General features: G+C 39.3%; 1 protein-coding gene across 2 annotated transcripts in view; it reads right to left on the reverse strand.

Annotated features, from left to right (window-relative positions):
* Positions 1–12,137: 12,137 nt before the first annotated feature.
* Positions 12,138–19,904, reverse strand: part of gnpat (glyceronephosphate O-acyltransferase) — a 60,960-nt gene continuing 53,193 nt past the window's right edge. For both annotated transcript variants that reach the window (XM_072559007.1, XM_072558997.1), the window contains exons 14-16: positions 19,362–19,455; positions 19,171–19,232; positions 12,138–14,951 (exon numbers count right to left, since the gene is read on the reverse strand). In XM_072559007.1, the coding sequence (XP_072415108.1) occupies positions 14,908–14,951; positions 19,171–19,232; positions 19,362–19,455 (200 nt within the window). In that variant the 3' untranslated portion in view covers positions 12,138–14,907. The remainder of the gene's footprint in view (positions 14,952–19,170; positions 19,233–19,361; positions 19,456–19,904) is intronic.

Here is a 19,904-nt window from a genome sequence, read left to right on the forward strand (position 1 = left end):
CTTCAGAGGGACATTGGTAAGTTGGTCAAAAGGGCAGACCGCTATCAGATGAATTTTAATGCAGAGAAATGTGCAGTAATTCATTTGGGTAGAAAGATGGGGGGGGAAGGATAATACAGGCTCAATGGTACAATGTTTTCTAAAATTTCTTTAATTTATTCATGAGATATCAGCAACATTGGCTGGTAAGCATTTATTGCCCATTCCAAGCTGCCCTTAAGAAGATGAAGGTGAGGTGCCGCCTTGAATTGCTGCAGGATTCCAGGATTTTGAGGGACACCGAAGGAATTGTAATTTGTTTCCAAGTCAGGGAGGTGAGTAGCTTGGAGGGGGATCTTGCAGCTTATGGTATTCCCATGGATCTGCTGCCCTTATCCTTCTAGATAGAAGTGGTTGAGAGTTTGGAAAGTGCTATTTAAGGATTTTTGGTGAATTTCTGCAGTGCATCTTGTAGATCATTGGTGATAGAGGGAGTGGATGAGTTTATGGTCAATGTTAACCCTAGGATGTTGATCGTGGGGGATTCAGTGATGGTAATACCATTGAATATCAAAGAGTAGTGGTTAGATAATCTCTTATTGGAGATGGTTATTGCCTGGCATTTGTGTAGGGCAAATGATACCTGTCACTTCTAAGCCCAAGCCTGTATATTGTCCAGATCTGTGGCATTTAAATGTGGACTGCTTCAGTATTAGAGGAGTCAGGGTGTTGAACATTGTGCAATCATCAGCAAATATTTGCACTTCTGAACTTGTAGTGAAGGGAAGGTTATTGATGAAGCAGCTGAAGATGGTTGGGCCTTGATTGCTATCCTGAGGAACTCCTGCAGAGATGTCCTGGAGCTGAGATGACTGACCTCAAACAACATCTTCCTGTGTGTCTGGTATTACTCCAATCAAGAGTAATTGTCCTTGATACCCATTGATTCCAGTTTTGCTCGGATTCCTTGATGCCGCACTCTGTTGAATGTGGCCTTCATAACAAGGACTGTCACTCTCCCCTCACCCCTGGCATTCAGCTCTTTAGTTCATGTTTGAACCCAAGGTTGTAAAGAGGTCAAGAGCTGAGTGACCCTGGCGGAAACCAAACTGGGCATCACTGAGCAAATTATTGCTGAGCAGGTGCTGCTTGATAGCACTGTTGATGATATATTCCATCACTTTACTGATAATTGAGATTAGATCGATGAAACAGTAGTTGGTTGGATTGGATATGTCTGGCTTTTTGTGTACTGGATCCACAGTACTGTAGAACTTAGATCTGGTCCATTGGCCATGGGATCACTTAGCTCTTGTCTAATACTTGCTTTGTCTATCACTCATGCTGTTTGGCATACAAGTAGACCTTTTTGGTAGTTTCAACAGGTTGACAATTCATTTTTAGGAATGCCTTGTGATGCTCCTGGTGTGCCCTCCTGCACTCTCCAGGTTTGATCCTGTGGCTTGACAGTAATGGTTGAGTGGGGGATATGCCAGGCCATGAGATTGCAAATTATGTTTGAATACAATTTTGCTGCTGTTGATGGCCCACAGCACCTTGTGGATTCCCAGTCTTGAGTTGCTCAATCTGTTCAAAGTCTGTCCCATTTAGCGCAGTGACAGTGCTATACATGATGGAGTGTATTTTCAACATGAAGATGGAACTTCATCTCCACAAGGAGTGTGCAGTGGTCACTCTTACTGATACTATCATGGACAGATGCACTTGCAGTTGGCACATTTTTAAGGCTGAAATCAAGAACGTTTTTCATTCTTGTTGGTTCCCTTATTACCTGCTGCAGATCCAATCTAGCAGCTCAATCAATAGTACTGCTGCCAAGCCACTCTTAGTGGTAGACATTGAAGTCTCCCACCAGAGTAATTTTATGTCCTTGCCACCCTCAGTGGTCCCTCCAAGTGTTGTTCAATGTGAAAGAGTACTGATTCATCAGACAAGGGATGTCATAACTGTAGGAGGTTTCCTTGTCCATGTTTAACTGATGCCATGAGACTTCCTGCAGTCCAGAAACTCCCTCCTGATTGATTGTATACCACCGTGCTGGGGCTGACCTACTAGTGGGACAAGATGGTGAAGATGGAGTGTAGGACATTGTGAAATGATTTTTTGAGTATGACAACAGGCAGTTGCTTGACTAGATTGTGAGACAGCTCTCCCAGTTTTGGCAACAGTCCCTAGATGTTACTAAGGAAGACTTTGCAAAGTCAACAGTGCTGTTTCATCTGTTGTCTTTTCTGGTACGTAGACCAATGCCAGGTGGTTCATTCAGTTTCATTTCTTTGTTGAGACTTCAGAGTGATTGATATAGTGGAGTTGGCGTACTTAGCCATTTCAGAGAGCACTTGAGAGGCAACCATATTGCTGAGGGACTGGAGTCATACGTAAACCAGACCAGGTGAGGATGGCAGAACTACATGGGTTTTTCTGACATTCAACAAACTTTGAGAGGAGTACAGGAGCAGAGACACCTCACAGTTCAAGTGAATAAAGTGGTGGATGTGGGTACAATTACATTTAAAAGACATTTGCACAAGTGCATGAATAGGAAAGTTTTAGACAGATATGGGTCAGGAGTAAGCAGTTGGGACTAGTTTTGTTTGAGATTATGTTAGGCATGGATTATAAGATTCTTGATTTTCTAACTAGACATGGAGTACAAAAGCAAGGAAGCAATACTACACCTCTGCAAATCATTGGTCAGACCACATCTGGTGTATTGCGTTTAGCTCTGGACACCTTATATAAGGAAGGATGTTAAAACCCATGAAAGGAGATTTACTAGAATGATACCAGGAATGAGGATTTTACATTCAAGGAAGATTAGAGAAATTGGACTTATTCTTGTTGGAGCAGGGATGATAAAGAGGTGACATTATTGAGGTGTTCAAAAATTATGAACAACTTTGACAGAGCAGAGGATATTCTGTTTCCATTAGTTGGTTATTCAGTAGCTAGGGGGTCACAATTTCAAGATTGGCAGCAAGACAGCTAGGAGAGAGATGAGGAGAAACATTTTTACTCAGTTGTTAGGTTTTAGAATGCATTGCCTGGTAGAGTGGTGGAGGCATATTTCATAAGAGGTTTCCAGAGAGCACTAGATGCACATTGAAAATTATGAGTTTAGAGGGCTACGGATATAGGGCAAGAGAATGGGACTAGGTGGCTAGCTCCTTCAGAAACTAGTACACATGATGGGTCAAATGGTTTCCTTCTGTACTGTAAAGTTCTATGATTCTATTAACCTGGGGTTCTAGATTCTAATTCAGAAATATACCATGACTGCCCATAACTTTTCTTCTTAAATCAATACTGGCCAACATTTCATTTGCCTTACTAATCATTGTATCTGCATGCTTTGATTCATGCTCAAGGAGACCAGATCTTTCTACTCTTTTAAATGAATATTAATGGTTTAGACAGTTCCTGGTGAAGCATTTTAACAAAAAAAAGGGTCAATGGAAACTTAGTAAAATGAAACTGAATGTTTGTACCTGACCCCTGTAAATCACCAGGTCTTCTAGAAACAAGCTCTCTACAATTAAATAATATTTTCTTCTAATCTTGCTGCGAGAGAGCAGCCTCACATTTTTACACATTAAATTGCCAAAGTTTTGCCTACATGTTTAACTCGTTTGCATTATTTTACAGACACATTACATCACAAGCAAATCTGAAAAAGACAGTCCCTTCATCCAAGATTGTAAGTGGTTGATGTCTAGGCCCTCATCAGTTATAGTTTGCCAACCTGAAAATGACCTATTCATTCTCACCTCTGTTTCCTGTTAGTCAATACAATATTCACGTTTGGAAAGTAAACAAAACATAATTGGATGCAATTTGTGCTGCATATGACTCATTTACCAAATAAGGATCCAGGTGAAATATTGCTTTACAAGTTTTCTTTACATAGCTTTCTCATTGCACAGCTCTCAAAATACTCTTTTTAAAAAAAGCCTTGCCAGTATCTCAAAATTGGGAGAGGTGGAGTATTTGCTCCAAATGTGAGAGCACTTGGCCTTGTGATGTGCAGCTGGATCTGAACCAGAAGTTGACAGTTAGGTTTTGTATTTATAACACTTGGTATAAGTATGCTGTATAGATTTTCAAATGAAGGAGCTCTTTCTTTCCCCTCATCCAATCTCCACATAAGAAATTGGGTCAGATGACCAAAAGCTTGGACAAAGAAGTAGGTTTTAAGGACTATGTTAAGGAAGCAAGATAAGCTAGTGAAGCATAAAGAGGTGTAAGGTGGAAATTCCAGAACTTAGGGCCTAGACAACAAAAGTTGTCTAGTTGCTGAGCAATGAAATTCAGAAATACTCGACTGCCCAGAATTAAATTAATACATAAAACTCAAAAAATAACAATATTTGGAACATACTTGCTGGGATACAATGAAAGAGTTAGGATACGCTATTAACTGGACTGCTCTTCAACAAAACTGATGCTGACTCGATGGGATGAATGGCCTGGTTCTGTAGTGACCTATGATTGTTTGGTGCCACATTTTGTCATAGGTTAAATAATTTCTTAAATGCCACTGTACAAATGAGAAGCTTTCCTTCTGAATATACCATGAATAAGATGTCTCAAGTTGCAACTGAAGAATCATGTAATATTTTTAGAAGACTAGCAGCAAGTTGTTAAACAGAAACAGGTATGATAAATTTTATGGAGTGAATAAACAGAAAATGCTGTAGTACTCAAATCAGGCAGCATCATTACAGAGCAAAATAGTTAACATTTCAGGTTGATGATCTGAGCTCACCTGCTGAATACTTGCAGCATTTTTTTTTGTTTTAATTTCAGATTTTCAGTAACTTATAGCATTTTACTCATCCTTATGGAGTCAAAGCAGGCTCCAGATTTCACTCTATGGTGTCATCCAACACGTATCAAAGATTTGCTCAACATTGTAATCATTTGAAATTTGGCATACTTACGCATGTACTGGCATGTGTAAGGTGGAAAGCTTTCACATCTTTCATTTCAGCAAATTATTTCAACAAGTCTGTCATGGCAAGGGACTTTGTACTAAAATACCATACTTATATTAAGTTTAGAGATAGGATTCACCTTCAGTTTTGCTTTCATCTTAAACTTCACCTGCATCTAGATTGGGCATTGCCATTTTGGTGGTGATGGGTTTGGAGAAAGCACTTTGGATGGGTTGATATATGCAAGTACGTTTCACTTTGTGTTTGACTATGTTAGTTATGCTGAAACATTTACAAATTTTATACTTTTAATTTAAGAGTTTGGATTTTAAACTCGTGGACTACTTTTTGTGAAGGGGTTGGTCTTTCTGGAGTCATGATTTTAAACCAGTATGTGCCTCTTGGAGTTTTTTTTTAATAGATATTTTTATTAGAAATTTAACATTTTTACAAGTTTACAAAAATAAACAAAACTCTCGAGTACAAACATTGATATACAATTAAATCTTAAATATATAATAAACAAAATTTAACAAAAGAAAAATACCAAGAAAAATAAACAAAACTCAACTAACTACTAATCTAACCTAGAACTAACCAGAGTGTATATTTAAGTCTCTTACATTATTCAAATAAGAGAAAGAGAAAAAAAAACAGTGGATAACATAGAAATTGGGCAGTGAGATACTTGCTCGGAATGTGTTAACATCAAATGTAACAAAACCCGTATTCGTGCGGGATTCCTCTCCTAAGGGACCCCGGACCAGCCAGGTCCGTAATCTCAATTAAATAAGAGCCCTTGTTAGGATAGCCGAAATAACTGTATTTATATAATTCAAGAAGGGCTGCCATATTTTATGAAATAATTCGGTCTTTCGGTGCACCATATTTGTAAGGAAGTCAAGGGTACATTCCATAATTAATCTGTGCCAATTTGAAAGTCCAGGGGGGCCCTCAGCCACCCAGTTCACCAAAATATTTTTCCTTGCACAGAAAGAGAGAACAGAAAATAATCTCTTCCTGTGCATATCCAGGGAGGATAAGTTCGAAAAGCCCAAAATGAGAGATACAGGGTTCACTTTAATTTCCATTCCTAAAATTTCTGTCAGGGTACTTGCTACTTTAGTCCAGTATCTGCAGATCTTATGACAGGTCCATAGGCAATGCACAAGAGTGCCCACCTCTATTTTACATTTGGGACACATTGGAGATGCCCCTGCCTTAGATTTTGCAATCGATCCAGTGCTATATGGGCCCTATGAAGTATCTTCAGCTGGATAGCCTGAGTTCTGTTACAGATGGTGACTCTTCTGGCGTTTTCCCAAATAGCATTCCACGTTTCTATAGAGATTTCTAGTCCCAATTCCTGATCCCATGTTTTAAGCAGATTGTCCATATCTCCCGATACTTCGTCATGTAGTAAATGATAAATGGTACTGATGGAGGATACCCCCATTGGTCGTAGTATTCTACATTCTCTATCTGATTTATAAAGACTATCTAATAACGTAGTCTTCTTCTGTATATAGTGTCGAATTTGGAAGTATCGATAGAGGTGTCCATTAGGTAATCCAAATTTCTAACGCAGCTGTTCAAAAGACAGCAAGACCCCATCTTTAAATAGGTCCCCTAGACATGAGATACCCCTGGATCTCCAGAGTTTAAAAGTGGCGTCTGGACACCCCGGTGAAATCCCAATGCTCCCACTATCGGCGCGTAGGGGAGTTTTATGTGAGTTGCCCTCATTTTGCCTCATTATATTCCAAGCTTTAATTGTATTTAGCATTATAGGGTTTTTACAGTAATCCGTAATAATTTTCCTCTTGTCTGAAAATAAAAGGTTAATAAGTGGGTATTTTACTTGAGAAGCCTCGATGTCCAGCCAGATTGATTGTGGATCAAACAAGATCCAATCAGCTATATAACTTAATAATGAACTTAACTGATATTTCCTAAAATCTGGAAAGTCCAATCCTCCCCTTGCCTGTGGAAGCTGTAGCTTCTTCAGCTTAATGAGGGGCCGTCTATGATTCCAGATAAAGGAACCCAACCAGCCATATAATTTACGTAGTGCCAGCCTCTACAGCATCACCGGAAGCATTCTCATAGGGTATAGGAGACAGGGCAGGACATTCATTTTAATTAGTGCTATTCTACCCAGCCAGGAAATTGGAAGGTCTCCCCATCGCTGGAGGTCCTGCCTTATCCTTTCCAGTAAATGCACAAAGTTAGCCTTATACAACTGACCAAATACTGGGGTAATAAAAATGCCTAAATATAAGAAACCTCCAGGGACCTACGAAAGGGAAAATGGGATCCATCCACTAAGTGGGGTATCATAGCAAGGCCACCCATTGGCATAGCCTCCGATTTTGAGAAATTACTTTTATAGCCTGAGAATGCGCTAAATGTATTAATAAATTGGATTAAGCAAGGTACGGACATCTGAGGATTACTGAGGAATAGAAGAACATCATCTGCATACAGGGCAATTTTATGCTTACCTGTACCAATTCTCGGGGCCGTTATATTAGGATCAGCTCCTATAGCTTCTGCTAGTGGCTCAATTATTAGTGTAAATAACAATGGCGAGAGAGGACATCCCTGACGGCAGCCCCTACCCACACTGAAGCTATCCAAACCTAATCCATTGGTAACCACAACTGCTTTGGGATCACTATACAATGTTGAGACCCATTTGGTAACACCTTTCCAACGCCAAACCTTTCCAATGTGTAAAACAAATATGACCATTCAACCCTATCATTCCCCGTCTAATGAAACTACTACTCCTGGTATCTTTCCCTGATGGCAGGCTTGAATCATATTCAAAACCCTTCTAATATTATTGGATGATCTACGGCCCTTAATAAACCCCGTCTGATCCTCCTTTATGATATATGGCAGTACCCATTCTAGTCTCAATGCTAACGTTTTAGAAAGGATTTTAAAATCTACATTTAGCAAGATCTTCTGGATCCTTTCCTTTTTTAAGGATAAGAGAGATATTTGCCTCTTTCAGCGAAGGCGGGAGACAGCCCTGACTATATGTATAGTTATACATGTCCATAAGTGGACCAGCCAATATTTCTGTAAATTCTTTATAGAATTCAGCTTGAAACCATCTGGGCCAGGTGCCTTACTGCTCTGAAGTTGCCTGATTGTGTCAAGTATTTCTTGGACTGTTAGAGGAGCATTTAAGACCGATACCTGTTCCGGAGTTAGGCCCGGAAAGGTCAAATTTTTAAAAAATGATTGCATCCACCTAGTCCTGTCTTCATAATCCTGCGATTTATATAAATCAGAATAAAATTTTCTAAAGATTGCATTAATCTTTTTATGATCATGAGTCAAAATACCCGTACTTTCCTTGATAGACGTAATAGTCTGAGGGGCCTTTTTTCTCTTTGCAAGAAATGCTAAGTATCTACCCGGTTTGTCGCCAAATTCATATAACCTTTGTTTTGCAAATAATATTTCCCTCTTAGCCGTTTGGTTAAGCGAAGTGTTTAGAGCTGTCCTAAGAGCCGTAATCCTTTGCAATTTGATAATAGAAGGTCTATCAACGTATGCTATTTCAGCTGCTTTTAAACGAGCTTCCAGCAGACGCTGTTGTTCTCCCTTTAATTTTTTCTGGGTCGCTGAGTAGGAGATGATCAAACCTCGCGCATCATTGATGGGTCTCCCACATCATTGATGGGTTGCTAGCCGTACCTAAATTAATTTCTAAAAATGTTTTAAATTCTTGAGAAAAGTACTTTACAAATTTACTGTCTTTCATTAGGAAGGGGTCCATACGCCAATGCCGAGGTGATGTCCCATTGTTCCTCGCCTTAGTTTCCATATATACAGCAGCGTGGTCGGAAATTACTATACTACCTATTTTACAGGATGATATGGAATTTTAAAAAATCGAGGGGGCAAAAAACATATCAATTCTGGTATGGCCTTTATGTGGATTGGAGTAAAAAGAAAAATCTCTGCCCTGTGGATGAAGACATCTCCATCCATCTACTAATCCTAATTCTTTGTTCAGATCCACCAATTGTCTAGATCTGGGAGATACTCCTGCAGTACTCTTGGGAATCCTGTCTATTTCCGGATCCATAATACAATTAAAGTCACCCGCTATAATTGTATGACTGGTACCAAGAGCCATCAATTTTGAGAAGGCCTCCGTTATAAATTTAAAGGGGTGTGCCGGGGGGCAGTACAAATTTAAAATCCCATATTCCTCTCCATTTATAAGGGCTTTAATCAGAATATATCGTCCAGATTCATCTTTTATCTGATTTAAGATTTTGAAAGGGAAATTCTTCTGAATAAGAATAACAACTCCCCTACTTTTTGAGCTAAAAGAAGAAAAAAAGGCCTGATCAAATCCACCCTTTCGTAATTTCAAGGGTTCTTTATCCAACAGATGTGTCTCCTGTAGGAGAGCTATATCAACTCTTTCTTTCTTAAGATTTGATAATATTTTCTTCCTTTTGATTGGCGAATTACTCCCCTTGACATTCCAGGTGCACCACTTAACCGGCTGATCAACCATAATTATCCGGGCAAATCAGAGACCCCTCAGGAGGGGAAACTATATCCAAAACATCCCGAGCATAGAGCATACAAAATTCACAAAAATAACGGCTCTCTAATACACTCACAACAGTATAACAAAAAACTATTTCTAAATAATAAAAAAAATAAAACTTATAAAATGTATTTAAATGGAGATTTTCCCCCTTGTTCCCAGGGGGTGTCACTTCCTTTTCAAAGGTCCATCGTATCCTCTCCCAACCAATGCCCCACCCTTGACCCAGGCGCTCTTCAATAGGACGAGGAGAATTCAGATATAATACAAGAGTTAACAGTGAGCACCCTACCCCCACCGCCCCCCCCAATACCTGGATATATTTGGTAATGTTAATACCATGTATAAACATACATAACTATAAAATTACAACCTCAGCAAATAATAATTAAATAGAATAATACAAAATAGCAAGGGAAAAACAACCCCGCTCCTAGAGACAGAGGTAGAATAGAATAAGGTAACCACCTCCCCCCACCAACATTAACTATAACCCCCGGCTTATATATATATATATATATATATATACATATATATCATATATATATATATATACATATATATATTATATATATATATACATATATATATTATATATATATATACATATATATATTATATATATATACATATATATTATATATATATATATATACATATATATTATATATATATATATATATATATATACACACACACACACACATACATAGTTAAATAGAGAACAAATAAATAAATCCCTCTCCCCACCCCCAAGATAATATTAAACAGTAAGGTAAGAAAAAAGAAAAAGGGGGGGGGGGGGAGGGGGCGGATATAAACCGGAGTGGGGGGGGGGGGGGGGGGGAAGGCAAACCAACAACCATTGTCTCTTACAATTTATCTGAGTCCAAAAATTCCTTAGCCTTTTCTGGCGATCCGAAGTTATACACGGATCCTTCATGGTTAAAGCGTAGCGTCGCTGGGTAGCATAAGGAGTATTGAATATTTAAGTCCCTTAAACACTTCTTCACCTCATCGAATGCCTTCCTCTTTCGGACCAGAGCTGGGGAAAAGTCCTGGAATAACATGATCTTGGATCCTTTATAGATCATAGCTTGGGGGTCTTTTCCAAAATTTCTAGAAGCTTCTAGGAGTATCTGCCTCTCCCTATAGCTCTGCAGCCTGAACAGGACCGGGCATGGGCGCTGGTTTGAGCCGGGCCCACGTATTGCGACCCGGTAGGCCCATTCTACCCTTACCTGGCCTGATCCAGCTTCCAGATTTAAAAGCTGTGGCAGCCACTGCTCGAGAAACGCTGTAAGCTGGCCTTCCTCTTCCCGTTCGGGAAGGCCCAGCAAACAAATATTTTTTCGACGACCTCGATTATTGAGGTCATCCATATGATTCTCTAAGGTCCGGACTCGCTGTTCGAGAGTCTGGACCCGATCCACGGTCGATTGTGCTGTAGTTTCGGAGGTCGCGGCCTTTAGCTCCGCCCCTCCGACTCGGTGCTCGATTTCTTTAATGTCTCTGTCGTGCTTTTGCAGCGCGGCCAAGAGTGAGTCCCATCAACTTTGGGATTCTTCAATGAAAGCGTCGATCTTCGCATCGAGTTTAGAGATCATTTCCATGAGGCTTGCCACCGTAGGTAAGTTCCCCTGGGCGGCTGTGGACGCCTCAGCTGCAGCTGGAGAGGGTGAGGGAGGGGGTCCTGCCTGCTGAGAGCTGCGGGCTCCCTTCCCTTTAGTAATTTTTGCTGAAGATTAAATTGTTTAAATTCAACACTGAGCAACTAATTAAATTAAAGTTATTTTAAATGATTTGGTGAGTGTGGTGGGGGTGGGTGACCCACTTTGCCCAAGTCTTGGGAGGAGCACTGTCGACTCAGACTTGCTGGGTCGCCGCCATCTTGGATCCCCCCTCTTGGAGTGTTAATGAAGTTTGTCACACTGCAAGGAATTACAATTGGAGTCAGAAAACATTGTCATTTAGCTTAGAGTTTAGGATGAGCAAGTTAATTTTTGATTTAATTCAAAGGATTTTGGGCAATTCAAAGAGACCTGACTGGGGTCAGAATCAAGTAGTCTAAGAAAAAGGAGGTTGTTCAGAGCAGTTATTGATTCATACAGTTAAGAAATAAGTTACTGCAGTGAGAGTTTAATATGTGAGACTTCCAGATCAGGAGTGTTTAGTTAGTATTCTGCAAGTTGAGACTGAGAATATCTAGACTCTCAGTTGTGAGTGGTAAAGGAAAAGGTCTTAAAGCTCTCAGAAGAAATAGTGAAGTCAAACCTACAGACTGGAGAGGGAAAGAATTTCTCTGGATTTTTGAGCAACTTTAATATGATGGTTCTGAGGATGGGATTTTGTTTTATATGTTTTGAAATATTTCAAATTGTGTTATGTAGAAGTTTAGTTCTATTTTATTTTTATTTCTCGCGTAAGAAACTTATGTTTTATTATAAAAACAAAATCCACAGCCTTGTGTGCTCATGTTTCAGTGAAAGACTAACACATTTAAAATAAAATATAATCTTGGTGGCCACATTTTATTTTGTACAAGGTCTGTACTAGTTTTAAGCGAACTGATATTTTGATACTGTGATTAAGATATGTGAGGAAAAACCATTTAATAATGTTTTTAATGGTTAATTTTATTTATAGCAGTTTTACAAAAGGTTATGCAGCCAAAGATTTAAGTCTGTGGCAATCAGTTACATTGTGATTAATTTAATGAGATCACAGCAGAATGACATTCGCCAATTGCTATTACACTGCAACATGGGTTTCAGTGCCCAGCCCAGCCTAACACAGCCAAGTCAGATTTCTTGGGTTGCACATATTTGTTGAGGATTAACAGTTTAAAAAGAAAATTGTGCAAGACAGGCAAATGTACAAAAAATTGGTGATAAAATGAACTAATTAAATCTAAGTTGTCAGTTACTGTGTACTTGCTGAAATTACAAGACAGTGCTGTTTCAGTATCCTGTGAAGCAAAATATTGACACCAGGCACAAAATTTAATCAAAAAGATGAAATATGAGAAGTACACATAAATGAAGTCAAGTAGTAACTTAAAATTATCTTTTCAATGCAGATACTCCATTTCTAGTATTCATAATCTATTTATTTTGATCAGTTCAAAGATCTTTATTTATATTTGGACTTTAAAAAAAATTACAGTATACCACTTTTTGAAACTGTTCCTTATCTTTCTTAAAAGGGAAAAAGTAGAACAAAGAGTGTTCATGTTATCCAAAATATGTTTATATACATTATCCTTGTTACTTAAAAAGCAAACCCTATTTTCAAGCTAGCAAGTGGCATGTTTGTCCAGTTAGCCTTCTCTGCATTAACATTCCAGGTGATCTAAATCTGGAGCTTCTGTTCAAGTTATCTGTGAAATCAGCTGTGGACAATGAGACTATGGAATGACCAAGCTGGAAGACCACAGACCTGTTGGATCGCGATGAGCACTATTATTAAACTGTATTTTATTTCAAAACTATGAATTGGTGGTACTCAAGAGCTAAAGTATCTAAAATGCCTCAAAAATTAAGGTGTAACTACAAATACCAAACCTCAAAATCTATATGCTGTTCCTATGCTTAGGCACAATGGCCTGAACCAAGGGAAATAAAATCCACAAGGTTACTGTAGTATCAATAAAACACAAGTGTTTGATATAGTTATTCATTTATTAAGAGAATTTAAGTACCCAAAAGCTATATTTAAAATGTTCCTTGAACAAATTGGTTTCCAGAAAGATGGCCTTTTCCTCACTCAGATGGTTTAGTTCTGTTACATGAAAGATGCCTGCAAAGCACATGATCACATGGCCTCCATCCAGACATTAGTCTCTGCCCAAACACAGTGGATTCACTACATGACGCTATTTCGGAGTGTTCCTAAAATGAACATATAATCTCTCATCTGCAGTGATCATATGACTCTATAGAAGGAGTGATTCTATGTTGGAGTAATCTGAACTTACCTCTGGGCCAAAAGGTTCAGTTTCAAGACCAGTTTGCCACAGAGGTTGGTCAACATGTTCAATCAAGCTAAATAAAAACCAACTGATGACTCTCACTTATGGAGTGATCACATGTCCCTTTATTAGGATTGATCCAATTGCTGAAGTAATCGTACTCAGTTCTGGAGTGATCGCATGGTGTTCTTTTCAGGAGTGATCCAATTATTGGAGTGAATACATGATTCCTTCCACTTATGGAACAACCAAACAGCTGTATTTCTGGAGCAAGCAAATTGTCAATGACCACATACCATACTCCTCACTTCTGGAGTGACCATACAGTTGCCCAGTCTCCACAACATTCCTGACTTCAGGACTCCATTACTGGAGTAATTTCCTGGATGTAAATTGATCAAACATGCCATCCATAGGATGTCTCAACATATATCACATACATTAAAATACTCTTTTACAAGCTACAAAGAGTCTTGTTATATGCAGTGGAACTGTGGCTGACAATAAAATCCTTTTGTACCTTGACTGATATTTGCCACATGAAGAATGAGACTTCTACTTGTTTACAGATGGGGTCCCAAGAGTAGTTATATTCTCAAAGCAACAGTGGTTTCCAATTACTGATGCAATCTTAGATTAAACTAGCTAGTTTTAGCTGTTTATACATTACAAAAGTTTCTGTTGTCTCCTGTATGGAGTACAAAAGAGAATTTTACTCTGTGATGTTCTAATTTCCAATGGACTTTTAATAATGCAACCAATGTGAAAACTGCAGCATCTGCTGTATCAAGCAAATCATCAATAGTGTAATTTTATGGAGCAAATCTGAACTGGAATATGTTGAACTGTGGTTCTGAGGCAACTTTACTCAGGAATTCTTTGTTGAGAGCAGGTTTTATCATTTTATTTTGGCTGTTTTCAGGAAGTGCCATTAGGAACATTTTTGCCCACAACTGTAACTACATCTCAAAGATATCTCCAGCAATGGTCCCATAGATTTTCAAAGAACCTTAAATAGAAACAGTACTATCTGATTAGTCTTGAGAAAATGACCTCTAAACTCTTTCATTCAGGCTTGTTTGGACTTTTAACTGAACATTTCAGCCCTGGTATGGCTACATTAATATTTACATGTAACAAAATCTCCACTTGCATACTTGTTTTTAAAAAAAAAACAATGAAGACACCTTAGGTGAAAGCAATTCAAAACATAAGCACTAAGAATTCATTGTTAGAGATTTTTAGCTGTTCAAAACAGATTAGCATTTCCTGACCCTGGACCTGCTCCATTTCCTGTACCATTTCTTTCCAATCAGCTCAGTGCCTGGGTTTCACATATTCAAAATATAAAAACAAATTCCATCTGCCACTAGCAGAATGTAGGTATGGTTTCCTCAGGAACTGCAAGATATCTGGATTCAAAGCCTGGCCACAGTAGCATGTTTTATTGGAGCCATGGGCACTGCAAATAAAACCACATAGTTAGAAGGTGTTCCAAATAACTTCAAAATCATTCAGCACAGGAGACCATTTAGAATCATAGAAAGCTCACTGTGCCTGCACTAGCCAACTTATTTTCAAATTAAAACTACAAAATGTTCGTGGATTGAAGTAACGAATAAGGGTGAATTCCCATGTTTAACGGAACTCTGCACTGACAATATTTAGGGAGATGGATCATGGAACTATTCCCCCATACATGTTATTAGAGATTGCACTGTAACCAGATTTTAAACCCATGTATAATATGTGTCTGTACACCTGCAATTTCTAACCTGAAGCCTATAGTTTTTTTACAATTTGGGGAAGAGTTAGGGTGTGCTAAACATTACACTTAACAGGACAAGATAAACATTGCATGACCTGCTTCTGCTCAAAAACTCTGAAAAAGGCTAAAACAGCCTGTAGTCCAATGAACATTCCATTATATGTTAAAAATAGTCAGCGGGAAATTGATAAACAAATTTGTAAGGTGATTTTGGTTATCTGTAAGAATCATTGGGTGGCAATGGTAGGGGATTTTAACTTTCCAAACATAGACTGGGACTACCATAGTGTTAAGGGTTGAGATGAAGAGGAATTTGTTAAGTGTATACAAGAAACTTTTCTGATTCAGTCTGTGGACATATCTACTACAGAAAGTGCAAAACTTGACCTACTCTTGTGAAATAAGGCAGAACAAGTGACTGAGGTGTCAGTGGGGGAACACATTGGGGCCAGCGACCACAATTCTATTAGTTTAAAAATAGTGATGGAAAAGGATAGACCGGATTTAAAAGTTAACATTCTAAATTGGAGGAAGGCAAATTTGACAGTATTAAGCAAGAATAAGGTGGCAAGGTAGCTCAGTGGTTAGCACTGCTGCCTCTCAGCACCAGGGACCCAGGTTCTGTTCTTTACACGTTCTCCCCGTGTCTGCATGGGTTTCCTCCGGGTGCTCCAATTTCCTCCCACAGTCCAAAGATATGCAGGTTAGGTGAATTGGCAATGGTAAATTGCCCATAGGATATGTAGAAGGTGCATTTGTCAGGGGAAATGTAGAGTAATAGGGCAGATGAATGGGTGGGTTACTGTTTGGAGGGTTGGCGTGGACTTGTTGGGCTAAAAGGCCTGTTTCCATATTGTAGGGCTTCTATGATTCTAATGAAACTTTCAAAAGTTAATTGGGACAGATGTTCGCAGGTAAATGGATGGCTGGAAAATGGGAAGCCTTCCAAAACGAGATAATGGAAGTCCAGAGATAGTATGTTCCTGTGAGGGTGAAAGGCAAGACTGGTAGGTGCAGAGAGTGCTGCATGATTAAAGAAATTGAGGTTTTGGTTAAGAAAAAGAAGGAAGCATATTTCAGGTATAGACGGTGATCAAGAGAATCATTAGGAGAGTATGAATATACAGTACAACCTTGATTATCCAAAGACTGGTGGGGAGTATTTTGTTCGGATAACTGATCATGGTTTCTGTGGTGACTACAATAGCAGGAATAGGGTCCCGTGGTGACCGCAATAGCAGAAACAGGGTTCCCATGGCGACCATAATAGCAGGAACAGTGTTCCCGTGGCGACCGCAATAGCAGTAACAATGTTCCTGTGTGGCAACCGTGTTTCTGCTCCCACCGCCAGCCCAAGCTGCCTGGTCTCGCTGTGCTTTTATTTAAATTTAATAACATTTTTATGGGATCTTGAGGTCTTGTTCAGATAATCTGAAATTCGGATAACTGATGTTCGGATAACCAAAGTTGCTCTATACTTAAGAGGGAAATAAGGACAGTAAAAAGGGGACATGAGATAGCTTTGGCATATAGGGTAAGAAGGGATTTTATAAATACATTAAGGACAAAAGGGTAACTAGGATGAGAACAGGGTCCCTCAAAGATCAGCAAGGCTGATCAGCAAGGCTGTGTGGAACTGCAGGTGGTGGGGGAGATAGTAAATGAGTACTTTGCATCAGTGTTTACTACGGAGATGTGGAATGTGAGGAAATAGATGGTGACATCTTGAAAAATGCCCATATTATAGGAGGTGGTGGTGCTGGATGTCTTAAAATGCATAAACGTGGATAAATCCCCAGGACCTGACCAGGTATACCATAGAACTCTGTGAGAAGCTAGGGAAGTGATTGCTGGGCCTCTTGCTGGGATATTTGTATCATCAATTGTCAGAGGTGAGGCGCTGGAAGACTACAGGTTGGCTAACATGATGCCACTATTCAAGAAAGGTGGTAAGGGAACTATAGACCAGTGAGTCTGACATCGGTGGTGGGCAAGTTAATGGAGGGAATCCTGAAGGACAAGATTTATACGTATTTGGAAAAGCAAGGACTGATTATGGATAGTTAACGTGGCTTTGTGCTTGACTGAGATTTTTGAAGAAGTAATAAAGAGGATTGATGAGGGCAGAGCAGTGGATGTGATCTGTATGGATGTCAGTATTGTGTTCAACAAGGTTCCTCATGGTACACTGGTTAGCAAGGTTAGAGCGCATGGAATACAGGGAGAAGTAGCCATTTAGATACAGAACTGACTCGAAGGTAGAAGTCAGAGGATGGTAGTGGAAGGTTGCTTTTCAGACTGGACACCTGTGACCAGTGGTGTGCCACAAGGATTGATACTGGATCATCATTTATATGAATGATTTGGATGTGAACATAGGAGGTATAGTTAGTAAGTTTGTAGATGACACCAAAATTGGAGATGTAATGGACAGTGAAGAAGGTTACCTCAGCATACAAAGGGATCTTGATCAGATGGGCCAATGGACCGAGGAGTGGCAGATGAGTTTAATTTAGATAAATGTGAGGCGCTGCATTTTGGAAAGGCAAATCAGGGCAGGGCTTATACACTTAATGGTAAGGTCCTGGGGAGTGTTGCTGAACAATGAGACCTTGGAGTGCAGGTTCATAGTTCCTTGAAAGTGGAATCGCAGGTAAATAGGACAGCGAAGGTGTTTGGTATGCTTTCCTTTATTACTCAGAGCATTGAGTATAGGAGTTGGAAGGTCATGTTGTAGCTGTATCAGACATTGTTAGGTCACTTTTGGAATACTGCATGTAATTATGATCTCCCCTCTATAGGAAGGATATTATGAAACATGAAAGGATTTAGAAAAGATTTACAAGCATGCTGCCAGGGTTGGAGGGTTTGAGCTATTGGAAAGGCTGAGTAGGCTGGGGCTGTTTTCCCTGGAGCATTGGAGACTGAGGGGTGACCTTACAGTGGTTTATAAAATCATGAAGGGCATGGATAGGGGAAATAGGCAGGGTCTTTTTCCTGGGGTGGGACAGCAGGCATTGGTTTATGGGAAGAGGGGAAAAATTTAAAAGGGACCTAAGAGGCAACTTCTTCGTGCAAAGGGAGTTGCGTGTATGGAATGAGCTGCCAGAGGAACCGGTGGAACAATTACAATATTTAAAAGACTGCCAAGTTCCGGCAAATGGGACAAGATTAATTTAGGATATCTGGTCGGCATGGATAAGTTGGACCAACAGGTCTGTTTACTTGCTGTACATCTCTGTGACTAAGTTCTATTTCATGTGCTTCAGCTTTGCAAAGTTGTGGTTTGACTACGCCTAGTGTAGCGGACACAGTTTTCACCATACCTTGGAAAAGATATATTGGCTTATGATGGAGAGTAACGCATATTTTGCAAATTTTTTCCTTGGCTTCAACATAAGGTACAAGGAAATATTCTATAAATTTCTTACTTTAGAATTAAAAATATTAAAGGATGATTTGATCAAAGATTTCAAGATTCCAATGCTAAGTTAGATAGTAACTGGTTGAGGAGATTAAGACGAGGTGACAGTCTACAAATCAGAGAATAAATTAGGAAGTACTTCTCCACTCAAAAATTACAGATGTTTGGAATTCTTTACTGCAAGTTAACTGATACTGGATTAATTGTTAATTTAACTGAGAGACAGGCAGATTTTAGTTATCTGAAGGTTTTATGGAGTTTGAGATGAAAGTAGCTCCATGGAGTTGGATCATTCAGATTAAGTATGATCTCGCTGAATGGGAAAACTGATTTGAGAGGCTAAATAGCAAATGCCTGCTCCCATATATATATTGCTACAAGTACACCTGGAAACACATGAAATTCTAAATTAAAACATTACTGTTATACAAATTGAGATTGAAATCACAAAGTCCTCTGATGTGCAAAGAAAGGAATGGACATCCTTACCCAACATGTTTGCTACCCTCGTGACACTCTGCTTGTTCACTTTATAGACATTCCCATTAGCTCTATAAAAGATAAAATCAATCGTATCAAATCAATTCCTCACAATGGACACAGGAATGACCAAACTACTTTTGAGAAGTACGTTTTGACTGAGAAGTCCGAGAACGCACCAAGTGTTTTTTGATACATACATCTTCATTTTCTCCATAGCACCAAGCCGAGTTAAAGCAGCCAATGCATTTTTCTGCATATCCACTGAGAGGACCTCATTATATTTTATGGCACCTATATTTAGAACAGATGATGAGAGTCAGAATATGGTGGAATTCTACAATAATGTGCTTATTATCCTCAGGATGATATGATTCATTTCTTTAACCTGAACAAGACTATTGGACCAGTCCTGTAATAATTCACAAGCTCGCATCAAGGTTCAATCAACAGTGAAATACACCCTTACACTAATTGTAGTTATGAGAGACACAGACATGGACACCATAAGGATACCATTCCAAGTCATGTTTGGCACTTGGAGATAACTGCAATTTCTCATCACCTCCTGGAATCTGCGAATCAGATCAAAGATTTCAACAGTATGGCGCACAATGCACACTGAGATGCATTTTGGGCATTTGGGTTAGGAGTCCCTGAATGTGCTTGATAAGAACACTTCAGTGAAAGTTAACATGTCTCTCTTTGCCCAACAATATTGTCTGCCACCCCCAGCACAGTAA

Source organism: Chiloscyllium punctatum, chromosome 3 (assembly GCF_047496795.1).
Source record: "Chiloscyllium punctatum isolate Juve2018m chromosome 3, sChiPun1.3, whole genome shotgun sequence".
NCBI lineage: Eukaryota > Metazoa > Chordata > Chondrichthyes > Orectolobiformes > Hemiscylliidae > Chiloscyllium > Chiloscyllium punctatum.